The sequence below is a fragment of the Cherax quadricarinatus genome, chromosome 43 (assembly GCF_038502225.1).
Source record: "Cherax quadricarinatus isolate ZL_2023a chromosome 43, ASM3850222v1, whole genome shotgun sequence".
Taxonomy (NCBI): Eukaryota; Metazoa; Arthropoda; class Malacostraca; order Decapoda; family Parastacidae; genus Cherax; species Cherax quadricarinatus.
This window is the reverse complement of record NC_091334.1, coordinates 7,900,018-7,924,771: the sequence shown is the minus strand read 5'-3', so window position 1 is coordinate 7,924,771 and position 24,754 is coordinate 7,900,018. Positions and strand designations below refer to the sequence as shown.

General features: G+C 41.8%; 1 protein-coding gene across 2 annotated transcripts in view; it reads left to right on the top strand.

The window, feature by feature from the left end:
* LOC128694227 (ras-related protein Rab-33B) overlaps window positions 1-24,754 on the top strand; it is a 71,450-nt gene that overhangs the window by 4,171 nt on the left and 42,525 nt on the right. The window contains exons 2-4 of one of the 2 annotated variants that reach the window (XM_070093547.1): window positions 10,394-10,533; window positions 16,584-16,677; window positions 22,462-22,581. In XM_070093547.1, the coding sequence (XP_069949648.1) occupies window positions 10,409-10,533; window positions 16,584-16,677; window positions 22,462-22,581 (339 nt within the window). In that variant the 5' untranslated portion in view covers window positions 10,394-10,408. The remainder of the gene's footprint in view (window positions 1-10,393; window positions 10,534-16,583; window positions 16,678-22,461; window positions 22,582-24,754) is intronic. The other variant, XM_070093548.1, reaches the window with a different exon arrangement.

Here is a 24,754-nt window from a genome sequence, read left to right as displayed (position 1 = left end):
TCCTTCCATTGTACATGACTGCCTCCCCTTCCTTCCATTGTACCTGACTGCCTCCCCTTCCTTCCATTATACATGACTGCCTACCCTTCCTTCCATTGTACCTGACTGCCTCCCCTTCCTCCCATTGTACCTGACTGCCTCCCCTTCCTTCCATTGTACCTGACTGCCTCCCCTTGCTTCCATTGTACCTGACTGCCTCCCCTTCCTTCCATTGTACCTGACTGCGTCCCCTGACTTCCATTGTACCTGACTCCCTCCCTTTCCTTCCATTGTACCTCTCTACCTCCCCTCCCTTTCCTTCCATTGTACCTGACTGCCTCCCCTTCTTTCCATTGTACCTGACTGCCTCCCTTTCCTTCCATTGTACCTAACTGCCCCCATTTCCTTCCATTGTACCTGACTGCCTCCCCTTCCTTCCATTGTACCTGACTGCCTCCCCTTCCTTCCATTGTACCTGACTGCCTCCCCTTCCTTCCATTGTACCTGACTGCCTCCCCTTCCTTTCATTGTACCTGACTACCTCCCCTTCCTTCCATTGTACCTGACTGCCTCCCCTTCTTTCCATTGTACCTGACTCCCTCCCTTTCCTTCCATTGTACCTGGCTACCTCCCCTTCCTTCCATTGTACCTGACTGCCTCCCCTTCCTTGGATTGTACCTGACTGCCTCCCCTTCCTTGGATTGTACATGACTGCCTCCCCTTCCTTGGATTGTACCTGACTACCTCCCCTTCCTTTCATTGTACTTGACTGCCTCCCCTTCCTTCCATTGTACCTGATGGCCTCCTCTTCCTCCCATTGTACCTGACTGCCTCCCCTTCCTTCCATTGTACCTGATGGCCTCCTCTTCCCCCCATTGTACCTGACTGCCTCCCCTTCCTTCCATTGTACCTGACTGCCTCCCCTTCCTTCCATTGTACCTGACTGCCTTCTCTTCCTTCCATTGTACCTGACTGCCTCCCCTTCCTCCCATTGTACTTGACTGCCTCCCCTTCCTTCCATTGTACCTGACTGCCTCCCCTTCCTTCCATTGTACATGACTTCCTCCCCTTCCTTCCATTGTATCTGACTGTCTCCCCTTCCTTCCATTGTACCTGACTGCCTCCCCTTTCTTCCATTGTACCTGACTGCCTCCCCTTCCTTCCATTGTACCTGACTACCTCCCCTTCCTTCCATTGTACCTGACTGCCTCCCCTTCCTTCCATTGTACCTGACTGCCTCCCTTTCCTTCCATTGTACCTGTCTACCTCCCCTTCCTTCCATTGTACCTGACTGCCTCCCCTTCCTTCCATTGTACCTGACTCCCTCCCTTTCCTTCCATTGTACCTGGCTACCTCCCCTTCCTTCCATTGTACCTGACTGCCTCCCCTTCCTTCCATTGTACCTGACTGCCTCCCCTTCCTTGGATTGTACATGAGTGCCTCCCCTTCCTTGGATTGTACCTGACTGCCTCCCCTTCCTTGGATTGTACATGACTGCCTCCCCTTCCTTGGATTGTACCTGACTACCTCCCCTTCCTTTCATTGTACTTGACTGCCTCCCCTTCCTTCCATTGTACCTGATGGCCTCCTCTTCCTCCCATTGTACCTGACTGCCTCCCCTTCCTTCCATTGTACCTGACTGCCTCCCCTTCCTTCCATTGTACCTGACTGCCTCCTCTTCCTTCCATTGTACCTGACTGCCTCCCCTTCCTCCCATTGTACCTAACTGCCTCCCCTTCCTTTCATTGTACCTGACTGCCTCCCCTTCCTTCCATTGTACATGACTGCCTCCCCTTCCTTCCATTGTATCTGACTGCCTCCCCTTTCTTCCATTGTACCTGAGTGCCTCCCCTTCCTTCCATTGTACCTGAGTGCCTCCCCTTCCTTGAATTGTACCTGACTGCTTCCCCTTACTTGGATCGTACCTGACTGCCTCCCCTTCCTTGGATCGTACCTGACTGCCTCCCCTTCCTTTGATTGTACCTGACTGCCTCCCCTTCCTTGGATTGTACCTGACTGCCTCCCCTTCCTTGGATTGTACCTGACTGCCTCCCCTTCCTTTGATTGTGCCTGACTGCCTCCCCTTCCTTGGATTGTACCTGACTGCCTCCCCTTCCTTGGATTGTACCTGATTGCCTCCCCTTCCTTGGATTGTACCTGATTGCCTCCCTTTCCTTGGATTGTACCTGACTTCCTTTCCTTGGATTGTACCTAATTGCCTCCCCTTCCTTGGATTGTACCTGACTGCCTCCTCTTCCTTGCATTGTACCTGACTGCATCCCCTTCCTTGGATTGTACCTGATTGCCTCCCCTTCCTTGGATTGTACCTGGTTGCCTCCCCTTCCTTGGATTTTACCTGACTGCCTCCCCTTCCTTGGATTGTACCTGATTGCCTCCTTTTCCTTGGATTGTACCTGATTGCTTACCCTTCCTTGGATTGTACCTGACTGCCTCCCCTTCCTTGGATTGTACCTGATTGCCTCCCCTTCCTTGGATTGTACCTGATTGTCTCTTCTTCCTTGGATTGTACCTGATTGCCTCCCCTTACTTGGATTGTACCTGACTGCCTCCCCTTCCTTGGATTGTACCTGACTGCCTCCCCTTCCTTGGATTGTACCTGACTGCCTCCCCTTCCTTCCATTGTACCTGACTGCCTCCCCTTCCTTCCATTGTACCTGACTGCCTCCCCTTCCTTCCATTGTACCTGACTGCCTCCCCTTCCTTCCATTGTACCTGACTGCCTCCGCTTCCTTCCATTGTACCTGATTGCCTCCCCTTCCTTCCATTGTACCTGACTGCGTCCCCTTCCTTCCATTGTACCTGACTCCCTCCCTTTCCTTCCATTGTACCTGACTACCTCCCCTCCCTTTCCTTCCATTGTACCTAACTGCCTCCCTTTCCTTCCATTGTACCTGACTTTCTCCCCTTCCTTCCATTGTACCTGACTGCCTCCCCTTCCTTCCATTGTACATGACTGCCTCCTCTTCCTCCCATTGTACCTGACTGCCTCCCCTTCCTTCCATTGTACCTGACTGCCTCCCCTTCCTTTCATTGTACCTGACTACCTCCCCTTCCTTCCATTGTACCTGACTGCCTCCCCTTCCTTCCATTGTACCTGACTCTCTCCCTTTTCTTCCATTGTACCTGGCTACCTCCCCTTCCTTCCATTGTACCTGACTGCCTCCCCTTCCTTCCATTGTACCTGACTGCCTCTCCTTCCTTCCATTGTACCTGACTACCTCCCCTTCCTCCCATTGTACCTGACTACCTCCCCTTCCTTCCATTGTACCTGACTGCCTCCCCTTCCTTCCATTGTACCTGACTGCCTCCCCTTCCTTCCATTGCACCTGACTACCTCCCCTTCCTTCCATTGTACATGACTGCCTCCCCTTCCTTCCATTGTATCTGACTGCCTCCCCTTTCTTCCATTGTACCTGACTGCCTCCCCTTCCTTCCATTGTACCTGACTGCCTCTCTTTCCTTCAATTGTACCTGAGTGCCTCCCCTTCCTTCCATTGTACCTGAGTGCCTCCCCTTCCTTCCATTGCACCTGACTACCTCCCCTTCCTTCCATTGTACATGACTGGCTCCCCTTCCTTCCATTGTATCTGACTGCCTCCCCTTTCTTCCATTGTACCTGACTGCCTCCCCTTCCTTCCATTGTACCTGACTGCCTCTCTTTCCTTCAATTGTACCTGAGTGCCTCCCCTTCCTTCCATTGTACCTGAGTGCCTCCCCTTCCTTGAATTGTACCTGACTGCTTCCCCTTCCTTGGATCGTACCTGACTGCCTCCCCTTCCTTGGATCGTACCTGACTGCCTCCCCTTCCTTGGATTGTACCTGACTGCCTCCCCTTCCTTGGATTGTACCTGACTGCCTCCCCCTTCCTTTGATTGTGCCTGACTGCCTCCCCTTCCTTGGATTGTACCTGACTGCCTCCCCTTCCTTGGATTGTACCTGATTGCCTCCCTTTCCTTGGATTGTACCTGGTTGCCTCCCTTTCCTTGGATTGCACCTGACTTCCTTTCCTTGGATTGTACCTAATTACCTCCCCTTCCTTGGATTGTACCTGACTGCCTCCTCTTCCTTGCATTGTACCTGACTGCATCCCCTTCCTTGGATTGTACCTGATTGCCTCCCCTTCCTTGGATTGTACCTGGTTGCCTCCCCTTCTTTGGATTTTACCTGACTGCCTCCCCTTCCTTGGATTGTACCTGATTGCCTCCCCTTCCTTGGATTGTACCTGATTGCTTACCCTTCCTTGGATTGTACCTGACTGCCTCCCCTTCCTTGGATTGTACCTGATTGCCTCCCTTTCCTTGGATTGTACCTGATTGTCTCTTCTTCCTTGGATTGTACCTGATTGCCTCCCCTTACTTGGATTGTACCTGACTGCCTCCCCTTCCTTGGATTGTACCTGACTGCCTCCCCTTCCTTGGATTGTACCTGACTGCCTCCCCTTCCTTCCATTGTACCTGACTGCCTCCCCTTCCTTCCATTGTACCTGACTGCCTCCCCTTCCTTCCATTGTGCCTGACTGCCTCCCCTTCCTTCCATTGTACCTGACTGCCTCCCCTTCCTTCCATTGTACCTGACTGCCTCCGCTTCCTTCCATTGTACCTGATTGCCTCCCCTTCCTTCCATTGTACCTGACTGCGTCCCCTTCCTTCCATTGTACCTGACTCCCTCCCTTTGCTTCCATTGTACCTGACTACCTCCCCTCCCTTTCCTTCCATTGTATCTAACTGCCTCCCTTTCCTTCCATTGTACCTGACTTTCTCCCTTTCCTTCCATTGTACTTGACTGCCTCCCCTTTCTTCCATTGTACCTGACTGCTTCCCCTTACTTCCATTGTACCTGACTGCCTCCCCTTCCTTCAATTGTACCTGACTGCCTCCCCTTCCTTCCATTGTACCTGACTGCCTCCCCTTCCTTTCATTGTACCTGACTACCTCCCCTTCCTTCCATTGTACCTGACTGCCTCCCCTTCCTTCCATTGTACCTGACTCCCTCCCTTTTCTTCCATTGTACCTGGCTACCTCCCCTTCCTTCCATTGTACCCGACTGCCTCCCCTTCCTTCCATTGTACGTGACTGCCTCCCCTTCCTTCCATTGTACCTGACTACCTCCCCTTCCTTCCATTGTACCTGACTGCCTCCCCTTCCTTCCATTGCACCTGACTACCTCCCCTTCCTTCCATTGTACTTGACTGCCTCCCCTTCCTTCCATTGTACTTGACTGCCTCCCCTTCCTTCCATTGTACCTGATGGCCTCCCCTTCCTTCCATTGTACCTGACTGCCTCCCCTTCCTTCCATTGTACCTGACTGCCTCCTCTTCCTTCCATTGTACCTGACTGCCTCCCCTTCCTCCCATTGTACCTGACTGCCTCCCCTTCCTTCCATTGTACCTGACTGCCTCCCCTTCTTTCCATTGTACATGACTGCCTCCCCTTCCTTCCATTGTACCTGACTGCCTCCCCTTTCTTCCATTGTACCTGACTGCCTCCCCTTCCTTCCATTGTACCTGACTACCTCCCCTTCCTTCCATTGTACCTGACTGCCTCCCCTTCCTTCCATTGAACCTGACTCCCTCCCCTTCCTTCCATTGTACCTGACTACCTCCCCTTCCTTCCATTGTACCTGACTGCCTCCCCTTCCTTCCATTGTACCTGACTCCCTCCCTTTCCTTCCATTGTACCTGGCTACCTCCCCTTCCTTCCATTGTACCTGACTGCCTCCCCTTCCTTCCATTGTACCTGACTGCCTCCCCTTCCTTCCATTGTACCTGACTACCTCCCCTTCCTCCCATTGTACCTGACTACCTCCCCTTCCTTCCATTGTACCTGACTGCCTCTCCTTCCTTCCATTGTACCTGACTACCTCCTTTTCCTTTCATTGTACTTGACTGCCTCCCCTTCCTTCCATTGTACCTGATGGCCTCCTCTTCCTCCCATTGTACCTGACTGCCTCCCCTTCCTTCCATTGTACCTGACTGCCTCCCCATCCTTCCATTGTACCTGACTGCCTCCTCTTCCTTCCATTGTACCTGACTGCCTCCCCTTCCTCCCATTGTACCTGACTGCCTCCCCTTCCTTCCATTGTACCTGAGTGCCTCCCCTTCCTTCCATTGTACATGACTGCCTCCCTTTCCTTCCATTGTATCTGACTGCCTCCCCTTTCTTCCATTGTACCTGACTGCCTCCCCTTCCTTCCATTGTACATGACTGCCTCCCTTTCCTTCAATTGTACCTGAGTGCCTCCCCTTCCTTCCATTGTACCTGAGTGCCTCCCCTTCCTTGAATTGTACCTGACTGCTTCCCCTTCCTTGGATCGTACCTGACTGCCTCCCCTTCCTTGGATTGTACCTGACTGCCTCCCCTTCCTTGGATTGTACCTGACTGCCTCCCCTTCCTTGGATTGTACCTGACTGCCTCCCTTTCCTTGGATTGTACCTGACTTCCTTTCCTTGGATTGTACCTAATTGCCTCCCCTTCCTTGGATTGTACCTGACTGCCTCCTCTTCCTTGGATTGTACCTGACTGCATCCCCTTCCTTGGATTGTACCTGATTGCCTCCCCTTCCTTGGATTGTACCTGGTTGCCTCCCCTTCCTTGGATTTTACCTGATTGCCTCCCCTTCCTTGGATTGTGCCTGATTGCTTACCCTTCTTTGGATTGTACCTGACTGCCTCCCCTTGCTTGGATTGTACCTGATTGCCTCCCCTTCCTTGGATTGTACCTGATTGTCTCTTCTTCCTTGGATTGTACCTGATTGCCTCCCCTTACTTGGAGTGTACCTGACTGCCTCCCTTCCTTGGATTGTACCTGACTGCCTCCCCTTCCTTGGATTGTACATGAGTGCCTCCCCTCCTTGGATTGTACCTGACTGCCTCCCCTTCCTTGGATTGTACATGACTGCCTCCCCTTCCTTGGATTGTACCTTATTGCCTCCCCTTCCTTGGATTGTATCTGATTGCCTCCCCTTCCTTGGACTGTACCTGACTGCCTCCCCTTCCTTGGATTGTGCCTGACTGCCTCCCCTTCCTTGGATTGTACCTGGCTGCCTCCCCTTCCTTGGATTGTATGTGACTGCTTAATGATAGTTCAAAACAATATTGGGATTTATAGGTACTAAAGAGCATTTTATTCATTATTTGAAAGGGACTAGAGGCAGTAGGGATGTCATGTTTGAGAGAAATGTGTGCTATCAGTGTGATGCAGAGGGTTTGGAGTGCAGAAATTAAGAGTGTGAGGAAGAATTGCTGAAGTGGTTTGGGCACTTAAAGAACAGGGAGAGGGTCAGTTTGATGATGAGCGTGTATAAATCTGGGGTGAAAGGTAGGAAAGGTAGGGGTTGTACCAGAAATGGTTGGAGGGAGGGGGTGAAAGAAGCTTTTGGGTTTTAAGGGCTGGAGCATCTAGCAGACTTGTGTGAGTATGTTAGATAGGAGTGAATGGAGACAAGTGGTTTTTAGTGGATGTTCTGTTGAAGTGTGATCAAGGTAACACTTATGAAGGAATTCAGGGAAATTGGTTCGCCAGACTTGAGCCCCTTGATGGCAAGTCTTTTTTGCATACTCATTGGTGGTGATTATGGTTTTCCAATGTTTGTATTAGTAATGCTTGCACCCTGAAGGTTGGGTGGGAATGTTGTAGTTGGGAGGTAATCTAAATTGTGATGTCAGCACACTTCTGGTAAGTCAGTGATTGATTGAATGATGGTCAATATGTTTCCTTCTTAGGTCACTCTGCCTTGAGATAAAAAAAACAAATAACTCATTGTGGCCCTGGTCACAGACCGGGCTGTGGTGGCATTGACCCCGGAAACCCACTCCAGGTATACAAACTAATCCACAAGGAGAAAATAAAGTAGAAAATAAAAAGACTCTTGTATGTTTCGGCTTAACAGTGACATTTTACCTGACATAAAGCACACATCTCAGGTGAAGGAAGGTCTTCATGGCAAGGGTGGTTATAACATTCAGTTTCTACCAGCCTTGTGAAATACTGAAATTAGGTAATAAAGCAGTTATACCAGACTCAATGGACTTATTAATACAATTAAAAATCAAAATAACATTTTAATTTCCAAAATATTATATAGTACACATGTACAGAGTAATTTGAAATGCTTATATGAACATTTCTGGGTTCTATATGTATATAAGAAAAACAGGTTACTAGTTAGTACTACAGTTATGAATTTTGACGTGTTGAAAAATTGCTGGAGGATATTGTATATATCTAACAGACCTCTTGTGTTCAGTTATTGCATTTGTCTTTTTTTTATGTATGATTTGTTGCAGGCTTTGCAGGGAATTTTATGTACATTGAGTGAAAGAAGGATTGTTTTTCTCTTGCAGCCACTGATAAAATAATTTTGCATTTTGTTGGGGGTAATTTGATAGATTTGTGTTGTAAATAGGTACATAAATAACTCGCACATAGGGTAGGGGAGCTTATGATGACCAAAACATCATCGTAAGCTCCCTTCTCCTATGTATAGGTTATTTGTGTATTGTTTCAGTCACAGTATTGTGGCTTTTTTTTTTTTTGTATTTGTAAATAGGTAGTATTTTTTTGCACGTTTTTCTGGTAAGGAATTGATAATTTGTTATCAAATAAAATCGTGTTGCTTTCTTTTTGCTTGCTGGCAGTTCAGTAACTATTATTGGCTCTTGGTTGACCATTTTGTAAACAATTCTAGATGCCGAAGTCTTCTCAGTTATGCACTGATGGCTCTGTTTTTTTGTTCCATGTTGTGAGCTGCATAATCTGAGTGCACCATAAGATATTTACATTAAACACGAACACCAAATTATTTAATTATGGGGGAGCAATAATAATTGTACTCTACCTATGCACTGTACTCTATCATTATCCATGTTTTTTATATCCCCACATTTATTCTGCCTGCAATGAGCATGCATGCTAGTGGCTTACTTTTGTGCTTAACAGTATTTTATTACATGTAAACTACATTTTTATACTGCACAAAGAAATAAAATTTGTTTAGTCTTGTTACAAAAAACGCGATTCTAAAAGCTTAGAGATCTCCAGTGAATACTAGAAAGGACTGCCCTTCTAGCATCCAGCCTGTTACTGGGTTTTCGTAACAAGTAGTCAGTATCCTTGTCCAATTATCCATTAGAATTCAGTAGGTTTCAATAGTGCTTCAGGATTACAACTGGTAGGCTACTAACTAGAGAAATTAAAATTTAATAAATTTATTAAGTCTAGAGGTATATTATCAAAGTAAATTAAATTAATAATAATCAAAATAATAATAATCACTTCTCTCGAGTACAATATTATTGTGCTGAAAGCACATATCACATTTATAATTCTTAAGTACCGTCTGGTACATTAACATTTAATAAGATATTACAAATATGTACAAGTAAGTTTGTGTGTATATGTGTAAGTGCTCTAAGTACGTAGATCGCTATGTCTCAAGACTCGACTAGACTTAAACAAGTGACTGACAAAGTCCTCAAATCAACTAACTTCTTGACCAACTGGCAATCAGAACAGTCTGCTTGAACAACAAAAAGAATGCTAAGCCCAATAGCAATATAACAAGCAACTGCGACACAGAATCAGGAACAAGGAGATAATATAACGACACTAAGTAGGGACCATCTGCAGATCCTCCACAAAAGTCACCAAATTCCCATACTACTGAATCTAAGTTCAGCATAAGAAAATCCCCGACTGTGATAATACACAGATACCAGTACAAGTTAGGTCAGAAGCTACAGCTCAGGACCTGAGTTGCTCAGAGTGTCTATGCGACACACAACCTCAGTACAACGTCGAAAATCACTAAGTCTATACAATGTTCTGTGAACAGAGTTCTACAGAACTAACAAGAATAATGAGACAGACAATCTGTCCAACCACCAAGAGAGTCTAGACCAGACTGAATACTTCAGGCGAGGTGAGGACACCCCCCTCCCTCTCGATCACGTGATAGCTCCGTGGACAGTACTGCCCAGCAACAGAAGCCAGCAGTCTAACGAGCCACAAGCGATAATTACAGTAGTTAGACAATCAAGACTTGAACTGAGCACATAATATGTTACATCCTACCTAACAAAAGGAAGCCAAGTCAAATAACAATATAAAGCAATACATTTACGATTTAGCTATTATCGCAAATACAAGCAATATAAAATTATATGAAAAGGTAATATACATTACATTCATAATCATAATATACATTATATATATTGCAACCCATTCAGGGGTTGCAACAATTCTGCATTAAATAATTCTTAAATTGAAAATTTTATATCTTTCCTTTTAGCAGTATGTGCTTCTGCACTATTTTAAGCTATTATTCTTTTCAGATGCACTTGACTATGTGTGTGTCCATTTATTTATGGATCTCTATTTATACTTATGCTTTTCAGGGATAGAAATATAAGATGAATGGCAGCAGCACGCAAACTTTTGCACAGAGTGGTGCACTCTTGAGAGACAGAAGACAAAAAACCTTCAAAATCATTGTTATAGGAGACAGCAGTGTGGGGAAGACATGTCTTACATTTAGGTAAGAATAGTGTATTGGCAGTGGTATACATTTCTTCAGTCATGAGTGGAAATATAAGGTTTTTGCTTGTAAAATAATTTATTTATTAATGCAGTACAGAATATTTTTTGGAATATCATTTATCAAGATACTGATTCACCCTGCCTCAGTTTGTAAGTTTTAAAAGTAGCTTGCTTGAAAAGCTTTGCATAATACAGTATATGGCTTACTTTTGCATGCAATTGTATCAGAACTGTAACCAGAGGAGCTGTAAACCCATTCATTGTAACGTCCATGTATGTTTCAAAGGAAATAAAAATTTTAATTTTTGTTTTCAAGTTTTTCAGTTCATCCTAGCCTGTTGTTAAGTTTTGACTTAGTAATGATCCAGAATGGACCAGAAGTCTGTTAGTTTAATGTAGCATGTTAAATGTGTCTTCCTATATGATTTGAAATTTTGCACATGTTACTATAATTTTTGAGTGGAATAATCTCCAGTCAAGTCTTGGAGACACTTGAATGATTGCTTGAAACCTAGCCTAAAGAAAACTAGTACAGGTTGGCCATTACTAATCCGGCATCATCGGGACCTGTAGGGTGCCAGATTAGAGATTTTTCCGGATTACAGAGTGGTTAGGTTAGAATACACTTAACCCAATGGCGATATTTACGCATCAGCGATTTCACTCACTTTACACCCTATTTTTGGCCCATTCCATTGTTCCAGTCTACCAAACTCAGTTATTTCACTAGTATTCCTGCTATTCTGTTGATTGAGTACAAGTTACAGTTGAGTACAGTTAACAAGATAAATGACTTCTCAATCATAGGATCAAATCTTGCCAGTAAAATCCCAGGTACTAACGCCCGAGCAAGTGATTACTTAGATGGGAATTTCCCAACCTCCTATCTTGCACCTACCGAGCCCACTGAAGTCACCACGATTATCAGGTCACTTAAAAATAAATCGGGGAATCTGTCTCAAGTCCCACCGTTACTGTACAAGCGAGCACCTCATATTCTTTCGCCTGCTATTTCATTATTTTTTAACAAATCACTAGAAACTAGCACTTTCCTGACACTACTTAAGACAGCAAGGGTTACACCAGTACACAAAGGTGGTGATCCCACAGATGTAAATAACTACAGGCCAGTATCAGACTTACCTTTGCTATCCAAAATCTTTGAGAAACTCATGCACAAGAGATTATATTCGTTTATAACAGCACAAAGCATACTCAACTCCTGCCAGTTTTGCTTCAGAAAAAATAAAAGCAATTGTAAAAATACTAGACCTGCTTTACACAGCACTGGAAAATAGGGAATATCCATTAGGACTCTTTATTGACTTAAGGAAAGCTTTTGATACAGTAGACCACAGCATCCTACTACACAAACTTGACCATTACGATATAAGAGCCCATGCACTTATATATTTCAAATCCTACCTTACTAATAGGCCTCAATACATCTCCATTAAGGACATAACCTCATCAACACTACCCCTTGATACTGGAGTGCCACAGGGATGTGTCCTTGGTCCCCTGCTCTTCCTCTTATACATCAGTGATCTTCCCAACATATCACAACACCTGAAACCAATTCTCTTTGCTGACGACACGACTTATGTCATCTCCCACCCAAATCTTGCCTCACTCAACACCATTGTTAATGAAGAGCTACTAAAAATATCAACCTGGATGACTGCCAATAAACTTACACTTAACACTGACAAAACTTTCTATATTTTGTTTGGAAACAGAGCAGGTGTTGCACAACTGAACATTAAGATTAGCGACACTCTTATTGCTAAACATAATGAGGCCAAATTCCTGGGCTTACACCTTGACAGCAACCTGAAATTCAATACCCATATCCAACACTTTAAAAAAGTATCCAAAACGGTTGGGATCCTCTCTAAGATACGTTACTATGTACCACAATCAGCCCTACTCACACTATACTATTCACTCATCTATCCCTACCTCACATATGCCCTTTGTGCTTGGGGATCAACAGCAACCCACCTAAAGCCAATAATAACCCAACAAAAAGCCACAGTAAGAATTATCATGCAATCCAATATGAGGCGACACACACCCCCACTCTTCAAAGGCCTAAACTTACTGTAAAGAACATCCACACTTACTACTGTGCAACCTACATTTACAGAACCATAAATTCCAATATTAACCCTGAACTAAAATACTTTCTTCATAGTTGTGACAGGACCCATAGGCACAATACCAGACACAAAAATCTCTATGACATTAACAGTGTCTGGCTAAATATATACAAAAATTCTATGTACCTAAAAGGACCTAAAATCTGGAACTTCCTGCCTGAAAACTCTAGAACTGCAGACTCAACCAACATTTTCGGAATTACCATTAAAGAACATCTTATCTTCCTAACACCCCACCATCAGCTAACTAAATGAAAACCACCTATACTATTACTCATATCATGCACACATCCAAAACAAAATAGACTTACTCTCAATATCTGTGATTCCCCCTAATTTACATTTACACTCACCCAAATGACTTAAACATAAAACTCCGAATATAGCTATTGCCTAATAAATCTTAAGCTAATCATAAGTTTACCTGAGATACTCCGATATAGGAACTTTAATAGAAACTGTGTATCATGCCAAGACAAAAACCATTCTCATTACTAAATTTACAAATTGTAATATTCTTAAAGGTTTTGAACTACCTCACTATTGTAAATCTATTTAATCACCACAGTTATCTAACGTTAATATCAGTATGCTCCATAACCTGTGTCAATATAGAGTAAGAATTAGTATTGGTGTGCCCAAAATGCCTAGGCATGCTAGTAGCCTTTGTAATTCATATTTTATAATATGTAAACCACAAATTGTAATTAATATTCTATAATATTTAAACCCCAAAATTGTTACAGAGAAATAAACATTTCAATTTCAAGAAACTGCCCATTCACCTATTTCAACTACCCAGTAAAGTGGTCAGAAATTGGTAATTTGGCCAATTTCACACAAATTTCAAAAGATGCCAATTTCAAAATAGTGTCCAGAATAAACAATGCAGACATTCCTGGCACTAAAATAACATTTTCTCTGTTCATTAGTCACATCTCCAGGCCCCATTATATTACCCTTGCTTTCCATTTTGAATTTTTATTTACACAAAAAATAGAAGATTTACTGTTATGCAGACTATTGCATTATTGTAATAATTGTATAAATAATGTCAACCCATTCATGACTACGTATTAGACCGGCCAGTTGGACATGTATTGAACAGTGTTTACTCTTGAACATCGGCAAAAATCGAACATTTCTGCTTTTTTGAGCTCAGTTTCAAAGTACTTTTCTTTATGAAACCAATCAAAATCATATATATTTCTGTAATACATATTCCATTCTATCAAATGAGACCAAAAAAATGAGAATACAACCATAAAAACTATACGAAAATACACCACAAATTTTCTGTTTTACACCAAGGTCACAGTTTTTTCTCATGCACTTAGTGCTGCAGGATTTTTTTTTATATAGCACACACTTACCACACTCATGTGTAGGCCCAAATTTACCAGTCATAGCTTATATGAGTGAGCTGAGCTTATGGTGACTGACAGTAGCTTCAAGCCACCTTATCTTCTATGGACACTATATGGTGTATGTGCTTTACACAACGAGAAGAATTTCTTTTATTCGTTGGAACCATGGCTAGGGCTAAAAGCAAGCAGGTTATAACAATAAATGGAGAAAAAAAATTGGAATGACTTATACAGGAAGTAGTGCCACCAAACAGTAGCGGCAGGTTGGTGTGGCAACCCTGAAAATTTGAAATTATGCTAGCCAAAATTAGTGCCGGATTACTAATGGAACCGGATTACTGATTGCCAGATTAGTGATAGCCAACCTGTATTTGGCTATTTAGGCCATAATTGGTGAGAAGTTATAATAATAATAATAAACAATCTTTATTTTTTCCTAAACTTTATTTGTACACTTTGTTACACTAAGAAACCCCCTTAACCCTTTGACTGTCGAAGGGCCAAATCCTGAAGTTGCTTCTGGTGTCGCAAAATATTCGAAAAAAAAAAATTATTTTTTCTTATGAAATGATAGAGAATCTTTTCCCGATTGTAAAGACACCAAAAAAACGAAATTTGATGGAAAACTGACGGAATTACGCTCTCGCGAAGTTAGCGACTTCGGCGATATTTAAAAATCGGCAATTTCGCCCACTTTGAGCCCTATTTTCGGCTAATTCCGTTATTCCAGTCAACCAAACTCATAACTATTTCTTCAGAACTCTATTTTTTCTATCGATTGAGTACAAGAAACTGCCCATTTACCGATTTCAACTACCCAATAACATGGTCAGAAATTTGCAATTTGGCCAATTTCACGAAAATTAAAAAATACGACAATTTCAAAATAAGGTCCAGAATGAACAATGCAGACATTCCTGGCTCTAAAATAACATTTTCTTTGTTCATCAGTCATGTCTCCAGGTCCCTGTGATATTACTCTTGCTTTTTATTTTGAAATTTTATTCAAACAAAAAATAGAAGATTTACTGTTATGCAGACTACTGCAATACTGTAATAATTGTAAAAATTACATCAACCCATTCATGACTGCGTATTAGAATGGCTATTTGGACATTTATTGGACAATGACATCATTTGTTCACTTTTGAACATCGGCAAAAATCAAACATTTCCTGTACTTTGTGCTCCATTTCCAGGTTCTTTTTATAGTAAAATTAATCAAAATCACCTGCATTTCTATAATATAGTTTCCATTCTATCAAATGAGACCAAGAAAACGAGAATACAACCACAAATACTATACGAAAATAGACCACAAAGTCGGCATTTTAATTAAAAAAAACGGTCGGAGTTTTTTTTTTCTCATTATGCACTGCGTGCTCCAGGATTTTTTTTATGTGGTGCACACTGACCACACAGACCCATTCTCTCACATGTGGGCCTACTAGCTTTCTCCTGCCTGATTTGAAGCCGCTAGAATTTATTTTTATTTTTTTTTTATTATCACACCGGCCGATTCCCACCAAGGCAGGGTGGCCCGAAAAAGAAAAACTTTCACCATCATTCACTCCATCACTGTCTTGCCAGAAGGGTGCTTTACACTACAGTTTTTAAACTGCAACATTAACACCCCTCCTTCAGAGTGCAGGCACTGTACTTCCCATCTCCAGGACTCAAGTCCGGCCTGCCGGTTTCCCTGAATCCCTTCATAAATGTTACTTTGCTCACACTCCAACAGCACGTCAAGTATTAAAAACCATTTGTCTCCATTCACTCCTATCAAACACGCTCACGCTAGAATTTATGAGTATATATACGTCAAACACGGTACCTCGCAAACGTATATATACGGCCGCGACAGTCAAAGGGTTAAGGGAGGTTCTTTGATACTGGTGAGGGGCTCTTGATCTAGGGAATTGGATCTGTGCTCTGGTTCCCTGAATTAAGCCTGAATACCTTCCATCCTCCTCCCTACGTGCGTTGTATAATCCTATGGGTTTAGCACTCCTCATGATTATAATAATGAATAATAAACTAAGAAAGAGAGAATGCTACAATAGGCTGTATGGCCATCTTGGAGTTGGTATAAGCTTGGTAATTGATGCCAGCAAATGGCTTAGAAAGGTATGTGAGCAAGCACTAAAATGTTTAGTTTCTGGGGGACCTTTATGGTGTTTTCTACTACCTATGTCTTAAGGTTTGCTCATAGTATCTTTTTAAATCATTTAAAGTTTAGTGCTTGCCCATGAATGTAATAATCTAGCAGTCACATGTAAATAGGAGAGTAGGAGAAGCAAGAGATGACAGAAAAGGATATTTATAAATGAAGACAAGAGACAAGTTCCTTACAACTTCTATGTATTCTCTGGCATGATCCTATAACTGCACAATTATAATGCTTTTAGGAACTTGTATTTGACCAGTGTTCTGTAGGGGTGACTGATATGCTAACCAGAACAGTCTCCTAGATGAAAGGTAAATAAATCTTTAATCCTACATAATGTTTCTCTCTTCAGATTTTGTGGGGGTCACTTTCCTGAGAGAACTGAAGCTACTATAGGTGTTGACTTTAGGGAGAAGAGGGTAAATATTGACCATGAAGAAATTGTGGTAAGTATACCTCTCAAGTATATTTAATCATACATCTCTCTGTGTGTGAGAACAAGAGTGAATATGAGATAGAGAATGAGAGTATGAGAGTATGAAAGAATGAGAGTATGAGAGAATGAAAGTATGAAAGTGAGAGAGTATGAGAAATGTGAGTGTGAATGCAATAGAGATAGAGTTATATATTACAGCAATGTCTGTTATATATCATATCCTACCCAGGTGTCAGACACCTGGGTAGGATATGATATATAACATCAATAAATGTGATGTAATGTGTAGTATTAGGATATCTTAACGAAGTGTTTTGCCATTTGTGGTGAAATGTTTCCTAGTTAAAATACCGTTACCGCACATGTTATATTTCAAAGAGGGCAATTTTCTGTGTGTAATAAGACCAAAAAATAAAAAATTTAAGAGTCAGTACTCGCTGAATGCTCACCTGACAGCAATGTGGAGTCCTGCCGCTTGCAGAAATGTTGCCAATATACCTTGGTTTCTCTCTTTATTTTTTTTAATTTATGTAATTTTTATGTTCTGATAATTACAATTTGTAGTAGTTCTTGTGATTTCATAGCCAATCTTTGTTCTGACACTAATACAGCCTCTCCTCACTTAACGACGGAGTTCTCTTCCTAAGACCACGTTGGTAAACGAATTCGTCACTGAGTGAGGAGCATACTATAATGGTAGTGAGTTTGTGTCAACCATCTTTGATATTGTTTAATGTCACCTTTGCACCATTTATAACATTTCTGGTATATTTTTAAATGTTTATACATTTGTGTACTGTATATTGTAATAAACAGAATAGAGGAAATCAGCTCTAATATACATTATTTAGGTATGCAAACTGGTCGGAGAGCCCATCATAAGTCCGAGTCATCGGTAAACGAGTACATCACTAAGTGAGGAGAGGCTGTATTAGGTACTGAAACAGTACTCAGATAGTCACAAACACACTGACAGGTGAACATTTTCATCTGCCTTGGTCACATACTATTGTCTAGATATATACAAAGTATTTATAGGTCCCAGCAATACTCGTTTACCAACAACTTGGTCTTACGACGGGCTCTCTGACCACTATGCATACCTAAATAATGTACAGTGGACCCTTGACCAACGATGGCATCGACTAATGATAAAATCGGGCAATGATGCGTTATTGTGTAAAAATATTGGCTCGACCAACGCTGAAAAACTCGGGTAAGAACAGTCATCCCGAACGTGTCCGCCTGTCCATCCAGCCTGAGTGCCTCAGCTGCCCTGCCTTCAGCTAGTGTGCCTTTGTTTACAAGCCAGGGTGGACGGTTTCAAGCATACCTGCGATATATTTTGTATTATTCCATTGTTTTTAGTGCTTGTAACTGCTAAATAAGCCACCATGGGCCCAAAGAAAGCTTCTAGCGCCAACCCTGTGGTAAAAAGGGTGAGAAATACTATTGAAATACTATCATACCACGGTCAGCTGTTGCTGCACCACGGTCAGCTGTTGCTGCACCACCGTCAGCTGCTGCTGTACCACAGTCAGCTGCTGCTGTACCACAGTCAGCTGCTGCTGTACCAGTCAGCTGCTGCTGTACCACTGTCAGCTACTGCTGTACCACTGTCAGCTGCTGCTGTACCATGGTCAGCTGCTACTGTTGCTGCACCACCATCAGGGGCTACTGTACCACAGTCAGCTGCTCGTGCTGCACCACTGTCAGCTGTATTACTCAAAGATGTGAGAGAGTGTTGTTGGTGTGGGTTAACGAGAAACAATTCCCAGAAACAATTAACCCCAGAGGGTTAGCCACTCAGGATAACCCAAGAAAGCCAGTGCATCATCGAGGACTGTCTAACTTATTTCCACTGGGGTCCTTAACCCTTTCAGGGTTTCTGATGTACTAGTACGGCTTACGCACCAGGGTTTTTGACCTACTAGTACTCCTAAATTCTAGCGCCCTCAAATCTAGTGAGAGAAAACTGGTAGGCCTACATATGAAAGAATGGGTCTATGTGGTCAGTGTGCACAGTATAAAAAAAAAAACTGCGGCACACAGTGCGTAATGAGAAAAAAAAATCTTTGACAGTGTTTTTGGTTTAAAACAGCGACTTTGCACTGTATTTTCGTACGGTATTTATGATGGCATTCTAGTTTTCCTGGTCTCATTTTATAGAATGGAAGACATATTACAGAAATTGAGATGATTTTGATTGGTTTTGCAATGAAAAGTACCTTGAAATTGAGCTCAAAGTAACAGAAATCTTCGATTTTTGCCGAAGTTCAGAAGTAAACAAATCATGCTATGCGTCCAATACACGTCAACTGGTGAGTCTAATATTCTTTCACAAGTGCGCTGATATTATTTATACCATTTCTACACTAATGCAGTAGTCTGCATAACAGTAAATCTTCTATTTTTTGTGAGAATAAAAATTCAAAGTGGAAAGCAAAAGAAATGTAAGAGGGGCGTGGGGATGTGACTAATGAACAGAGGAAATGTTATTTTAGTGCCAGGAATGTCTTGTTTATTCTGGACCCTATTTTGAAATTGGCATCTTTTGAAATTTGTGTGAAATTGGCAAAATTGCTTAATTCTGACCACTTTATTGGATAGTTGAAATCGGTAAATGGGTGGTATGGTTTCTTGTACTCATTCAATAGAAAAAATGGAGTTCTAGCGAAATAGTTATGATTTTTGTTGACCAGTACACTGGAATTGGCTGAAAATAGGGCTCAAAGTGAGCAAAATCGCCAATGCGTAAACATCGTCGAGACCGCTAACTTCGCGAGAGCATAATTCCGTAAGTTTTCCATCAAATTTCATAATTTTGGTGTCATCATGATTGGGAAAAGATTCTCTATCTTTTCAAAAGAAAAAATATTTTTTTTTTTTTTGAAAATTTGTTGACCCTGAGAACAAGACTGGGAGAGGGCCTATCGACCCTGAAAGGATTAATCTTGTCCCCCAGGATGCGACCTACACCAGTCGACTAACATTCAGGTGAACAGGAAAAAATGCCTGGAACTAGTGCTCGTATTGGTGAATTTAAGGCCAGCAAAGGTTGGTTTGAGAGATTTAAGAATCGTAGTGGCATACACAGTATGATAAGGCATGGTGAACCTGAAAAATTCCAACCTCAACAAGTGTTCAATTGTGACGAAATAGGCCTGTTCTGGAAGAAAATGCCAAACAGGACCTACATTACTCAGGAGGAAAAGGCACTCCCAGGACACAAGCCTATGAAAGACAGGCTAACTCTCATGTTTTGTTGTAATGCTAGTGGAGATTGCAAAGTGAAAATCCCCGTGTGTTCAAGAAAAAGTGTCTCATCACTCATCAGTACTCTTCAATAATAGTGTCATTTTATTATTTATGTATTTATTGTGCATGTCTCATTGTTTTCTTTGTAGGGAAATATATATTTCATGTAAAAAAAAATTTTTTTTTTAAATACTTTTGGCTGTCTGGAATGGATTAATTGGATTTCCATTATTTCTTATGGGGAAAATTAATTTGGCTAACGATAAATTCTGCTAAGGACAAGCTGTCTGGAATGGATTAAAATCGTTGGTCGAGGGTTCACTGTATATTAGAGCTGATTTCCTCTATTCTGTTTGATACAATGTACAGTATACTGTACTACTGTATAAACATTTAAAAATAGTATACCAGAAATGTTATAAATAGTGCAAAAGTGACATTAAAACAATATCAAAGATGGTTAACACAAACCCACTACCATTATAATATGCTCCTCACTCAGCGACGAATTCGTTTACTGATGTGGTCTTAGGAAAGGAACTCCATCATTAAGTGAGGAGAGGCTGTATATATGAAACTCCTTGATGCACAGTGTAAGACAAGTGTCGCTCCACTGCTGACAGTGCAGCAGTAGAGTGACACTTGATGTGCACTGCCTTGGCTTTATTTGTTTTCACTGTTACACATAAACATGTCTGTGTACCTAACTGTTTATCTGTGTCTCTGCTTATCTGTCTGCCTGTGTGTTTGTCTTCCTGTCTCTGTCTGCTTGACTCTTTCTGTGTCAGAGAGAGCCACTCATGACCTAACAGGCATTACACACGATGCAGTGTTGTCACATCTGATTCCTGAACAAGTGAAAATGCGTATTACTTGCCAGTCATGCTTATTAGACCTTGTATCTATAAGCACAGTATAGCATTTTGTCTGGATTTTTTTTTTTCAACAAACTGGCCGTATTCAACCAAGGCAGGGTGGCCCAAAAAGAAAAACGAAAGTTTCTCTTATTTTTGGATGTTATCCTAGGTAATTTACACTATGTATAATAACTGTATTTATGTGTACCTTTGAGACAGAGATAGAGACACAGACAGATGGAGATAGAGATAGCCAAAGTCAATCAGCCAGCCAACCAGCTGGCCTGCCAAACACGTATTACACGTGTTCCAGAATTGTTTCTCTTAGGACATAGGTTGAAGGACATTCTGGCAGGATGACACTTCCAGTGATATCAAAATTGAAAGGATATTGCACAAATGTTGCACATGGGTTATTATTGAAGTTTTTAATATTTCCTCAACCACTTGTGGCCACATTCATCTCAAAACCACTAAACTCAGGGTTAACATCACTTTCCTCTTAAAAGGGGAGTATTAATATGACATGACATCAGTGAATCCCTGGTGTTTGCTCTAGCTGGCGCTCAATTGAACTGGTGTTCCCACAAGGTACTAAGCGGTCCCAGATTTTTTTTAATACTGCGCACACCAAGTTTTAAGACCCATTCTATACTGACGGGCATCTCAGGCCAGTCGTGCCAAATTTAGAGGCAGGAAAAATAAAATGTTGATCTACGTTTGGGGCGCTGGCAGTAACGTAGATGTACATTTGGACAGTTAACAGGTTAAGGAAGCTGTTAGTGCCTCATCAGTGTTTAAATGTTACCAGTCAGTTTTGCTGAAAATATTTAGAATCTAAATGATCTATAGTTTTAAATTAAAAAAATAGCTTATATGTATTTAGAACCATGCACATTTTGGCATGAAACAACCAAATGAATACTGTATCTGTATTGTAAGTGTCAGTTACCAGAGTTAACAAGGTAGTCTGGCTGTAGGCTAGGCTATGAAGGTAGAAAAACCACAAAACCAGACACAAGTATGCCTCTGCTTCCCAAAGAAGAATGAATTTAATTTAGTGACATAAAAAAATCCACAGTGGCCATTACCCTGCATCACTCATTCAATAGCTGTATTGCCAGAAGTACAGAAACAGTACAGTACAGAAGATCTTCCATACTACAACATCCCTTCCCATTTTTGTCATGCGTAGAAATGTTTAATGAGTAAATTGACACTGTAATCTCATTACTATACATTTTCAAATAATAATAATTTTTAATTGTCATATCATCACTCACTCCATCACTATCTTGCCTCTGGCAAGACAGTGATAGAGTGAGTGATGATGAAAGTGTTTCTTCTTTTTCGGGTCACCTTACCTTGGTGGGAAACGACTGATTTGTTAAGAAAATAATATAATACTAAGCACTAAACCCAAAAGGGTCATATAACTCTGATACATTTTCAAAGATTATTATAATCATGGAGCGCTAAACCCATAGGAATTATACAGCATCTGTGGGGGGAAGGGGGAGGCATTCAGGCTCAATTCAGGAAACTGGAGCACAGATCCAATTCCCTAGATCAAGAGCCCCTCACCAGCATCAAGGAACCTCCCTTGAGGGGACATTTTCAAAGAAATTAGAGGTGAATATACCCTCTTAACAGGTGGTGCATATTTCACTATCAAACAGTTGCAGCTGTGGGACACTGCTGGGCAGGAGAGATTCAGACGATCAATGGTTCAACACTACTACCGTAATGTCAGTGCCGTGGTTTTTGTGTATGATGTCACCAGGATGTCTTCATTTCAGGTGAGGAGCAATTTTGTTATAAATTTCAATTTTATAGTCTTTGTTTTTCATAATACAGTACAGCTGTAAATTTATTGTTTATGAACCCTTAATGTCCTTATACTATATAAGCGATTAGTTATTGCTATTTTAGTTTTAAGTTTGCCCAAAATGCTCTGCATAACTATGGGCATTCTGCATTCACAACTAAATGTCACCCATCTCTGTATAATTATTGTATCATGCCAAAATAATTTTTTTTTTAACACATTGACCATCTCTCAATGAGGCAGGGTGACCCAAAAAAGAAACACTTTCCCCATCATTCACACAAAATCACTTGTCTTTGCAGAGGTGCTCAGATACGATAGTTTAGATGTCACTCCAAACATTTCACCCACATAACTGGGGAGAACTCTGGCACATCTAAAACAGATTGTACTTACTGATGTACATGTATTTTGGGAACTTGAGGAGCAATAGGTTGCTGATATTGTCCCTCCTTCAATGCCCACCATCTCAGCTCCCCAATTCACGTCTGGACCTTAATATTTATGTGAACATATAGGTCTTAACCCTTTGACTGTTTTGGTCGTATATATACGTCTTATGCGCCACTGTTTCGGACATTTATACGCGTAAATTCTAGCGGCTTCAAATCAAGCAGGAGAAAGCTGGTAGGCCCCACATGTGAGAGAATGGGTCTGTGTGGTCAGTGTGCACCATATAAAAAAATCCTGCAGCACGCAGTGCATAATGAGAAAAAAAAAACTCCAATGGTAATGACACCAAAAGTACAAAATTTGACGGAAAACTTACGGAATTACGCTCTTGCGAAGTTAGCGACCTCGGCGATATTTACGAATTGGTGATTTTGCCCAATTTGAGCCCTATTTTCGGCTAATTCCATTGTTCCAGTTGACCAAGCTCATAGCTATTTCTTTAGAACTCCATTTGTTCTATTGATTGAGTACAAGAAACTGCCCATTTACTGATTTCAACTACCCAATAAAGTGGTCAGAAATTGGCAACTTGGCCCATTTCATGCAAATTAAAAAATATGCCAATTTCAAAATAGGGTCCAGAATGAATAATGCAGACATTCCTGGCTCTAAAATAACATTTTCTTTGTTCATCAGTCACATCTCCAGGCCCCTTTGATATTACTCTTGCTTTCTATTTTGAATTTTTATTCAAACAAAAAAATAGAAGATTTACTGTTATGCAGACTGCTGCAATATTGTAATAATTGTGTAAATAATGTCAACCCATTCATGACTCCATATTAGAATGGCTAGTTGGACATTTATTGGGCAATGACGCCATTTGTTTACTCTTGAACATCGGCAAAAATCAAACACTTCCCCTGCTTTGAGCTCCATTTCAAGATCCTTTTCATATTAAAACCAGTCAAAATCACCACTATTTCTATAATATGTTTTCCATTCTATCAAATGTGACTACGAAAACGAGAATATAATCATAAAAACTATACGAAAATACACCTCAAAGTCGGGGGTTTAATCTAAAAACACGGAGTTTTTTCTCATTATGCACTGCTTGCTGCAGGATTCTTTTTTATACTGCACACACTGACCACACAGATCCATTCTCTCACATGTGGGCCTACCAGCTTTCTCCCGCTTGATTTGAAGCCGCTAGAATTTTTGAGTATGTATATGTCAAACACATTGGCTCGTAAGACGTATACATGTATATACATGTACGACCGAAACAGTCGGAGGGTTAATTTGAAAATGCACATTTTTGAAATGTACGAGGGTATAGTGGTACCAACAGTTTTATATGGGTTGTAAATGCTGCAGCAAGGAGGAGGCTGGAGGCAGTGGAGATGTGTCTAAGGGCAAAGTGTGGTGTAAATATTATACAGAGAATTTGTAGTGTGGAAATTAGGAGGTGTGGAGTTACTAAAAGTATTATTCAAAGGGCTCAAGAGGGGTTGTTGATGTGATTTGGTCATTTAGATAGGATGGAACAATGTAGAATGACTTGGAGAGAGTATAAATCTGTAGTAGAAGGAAGGAAGGGTAGGGGTCGTCCTAGGAAATGTTAGAGGGGGTAAAGGAGGTTTTGTGTGTGAAGGGCTTAGACTTCCAGCAAGCATGTGTGAGCGTGTAAGATAGGAGTGAATGGAGATGAATGATTTTTGGGACCTGACGAGCTGTTGGAGTGT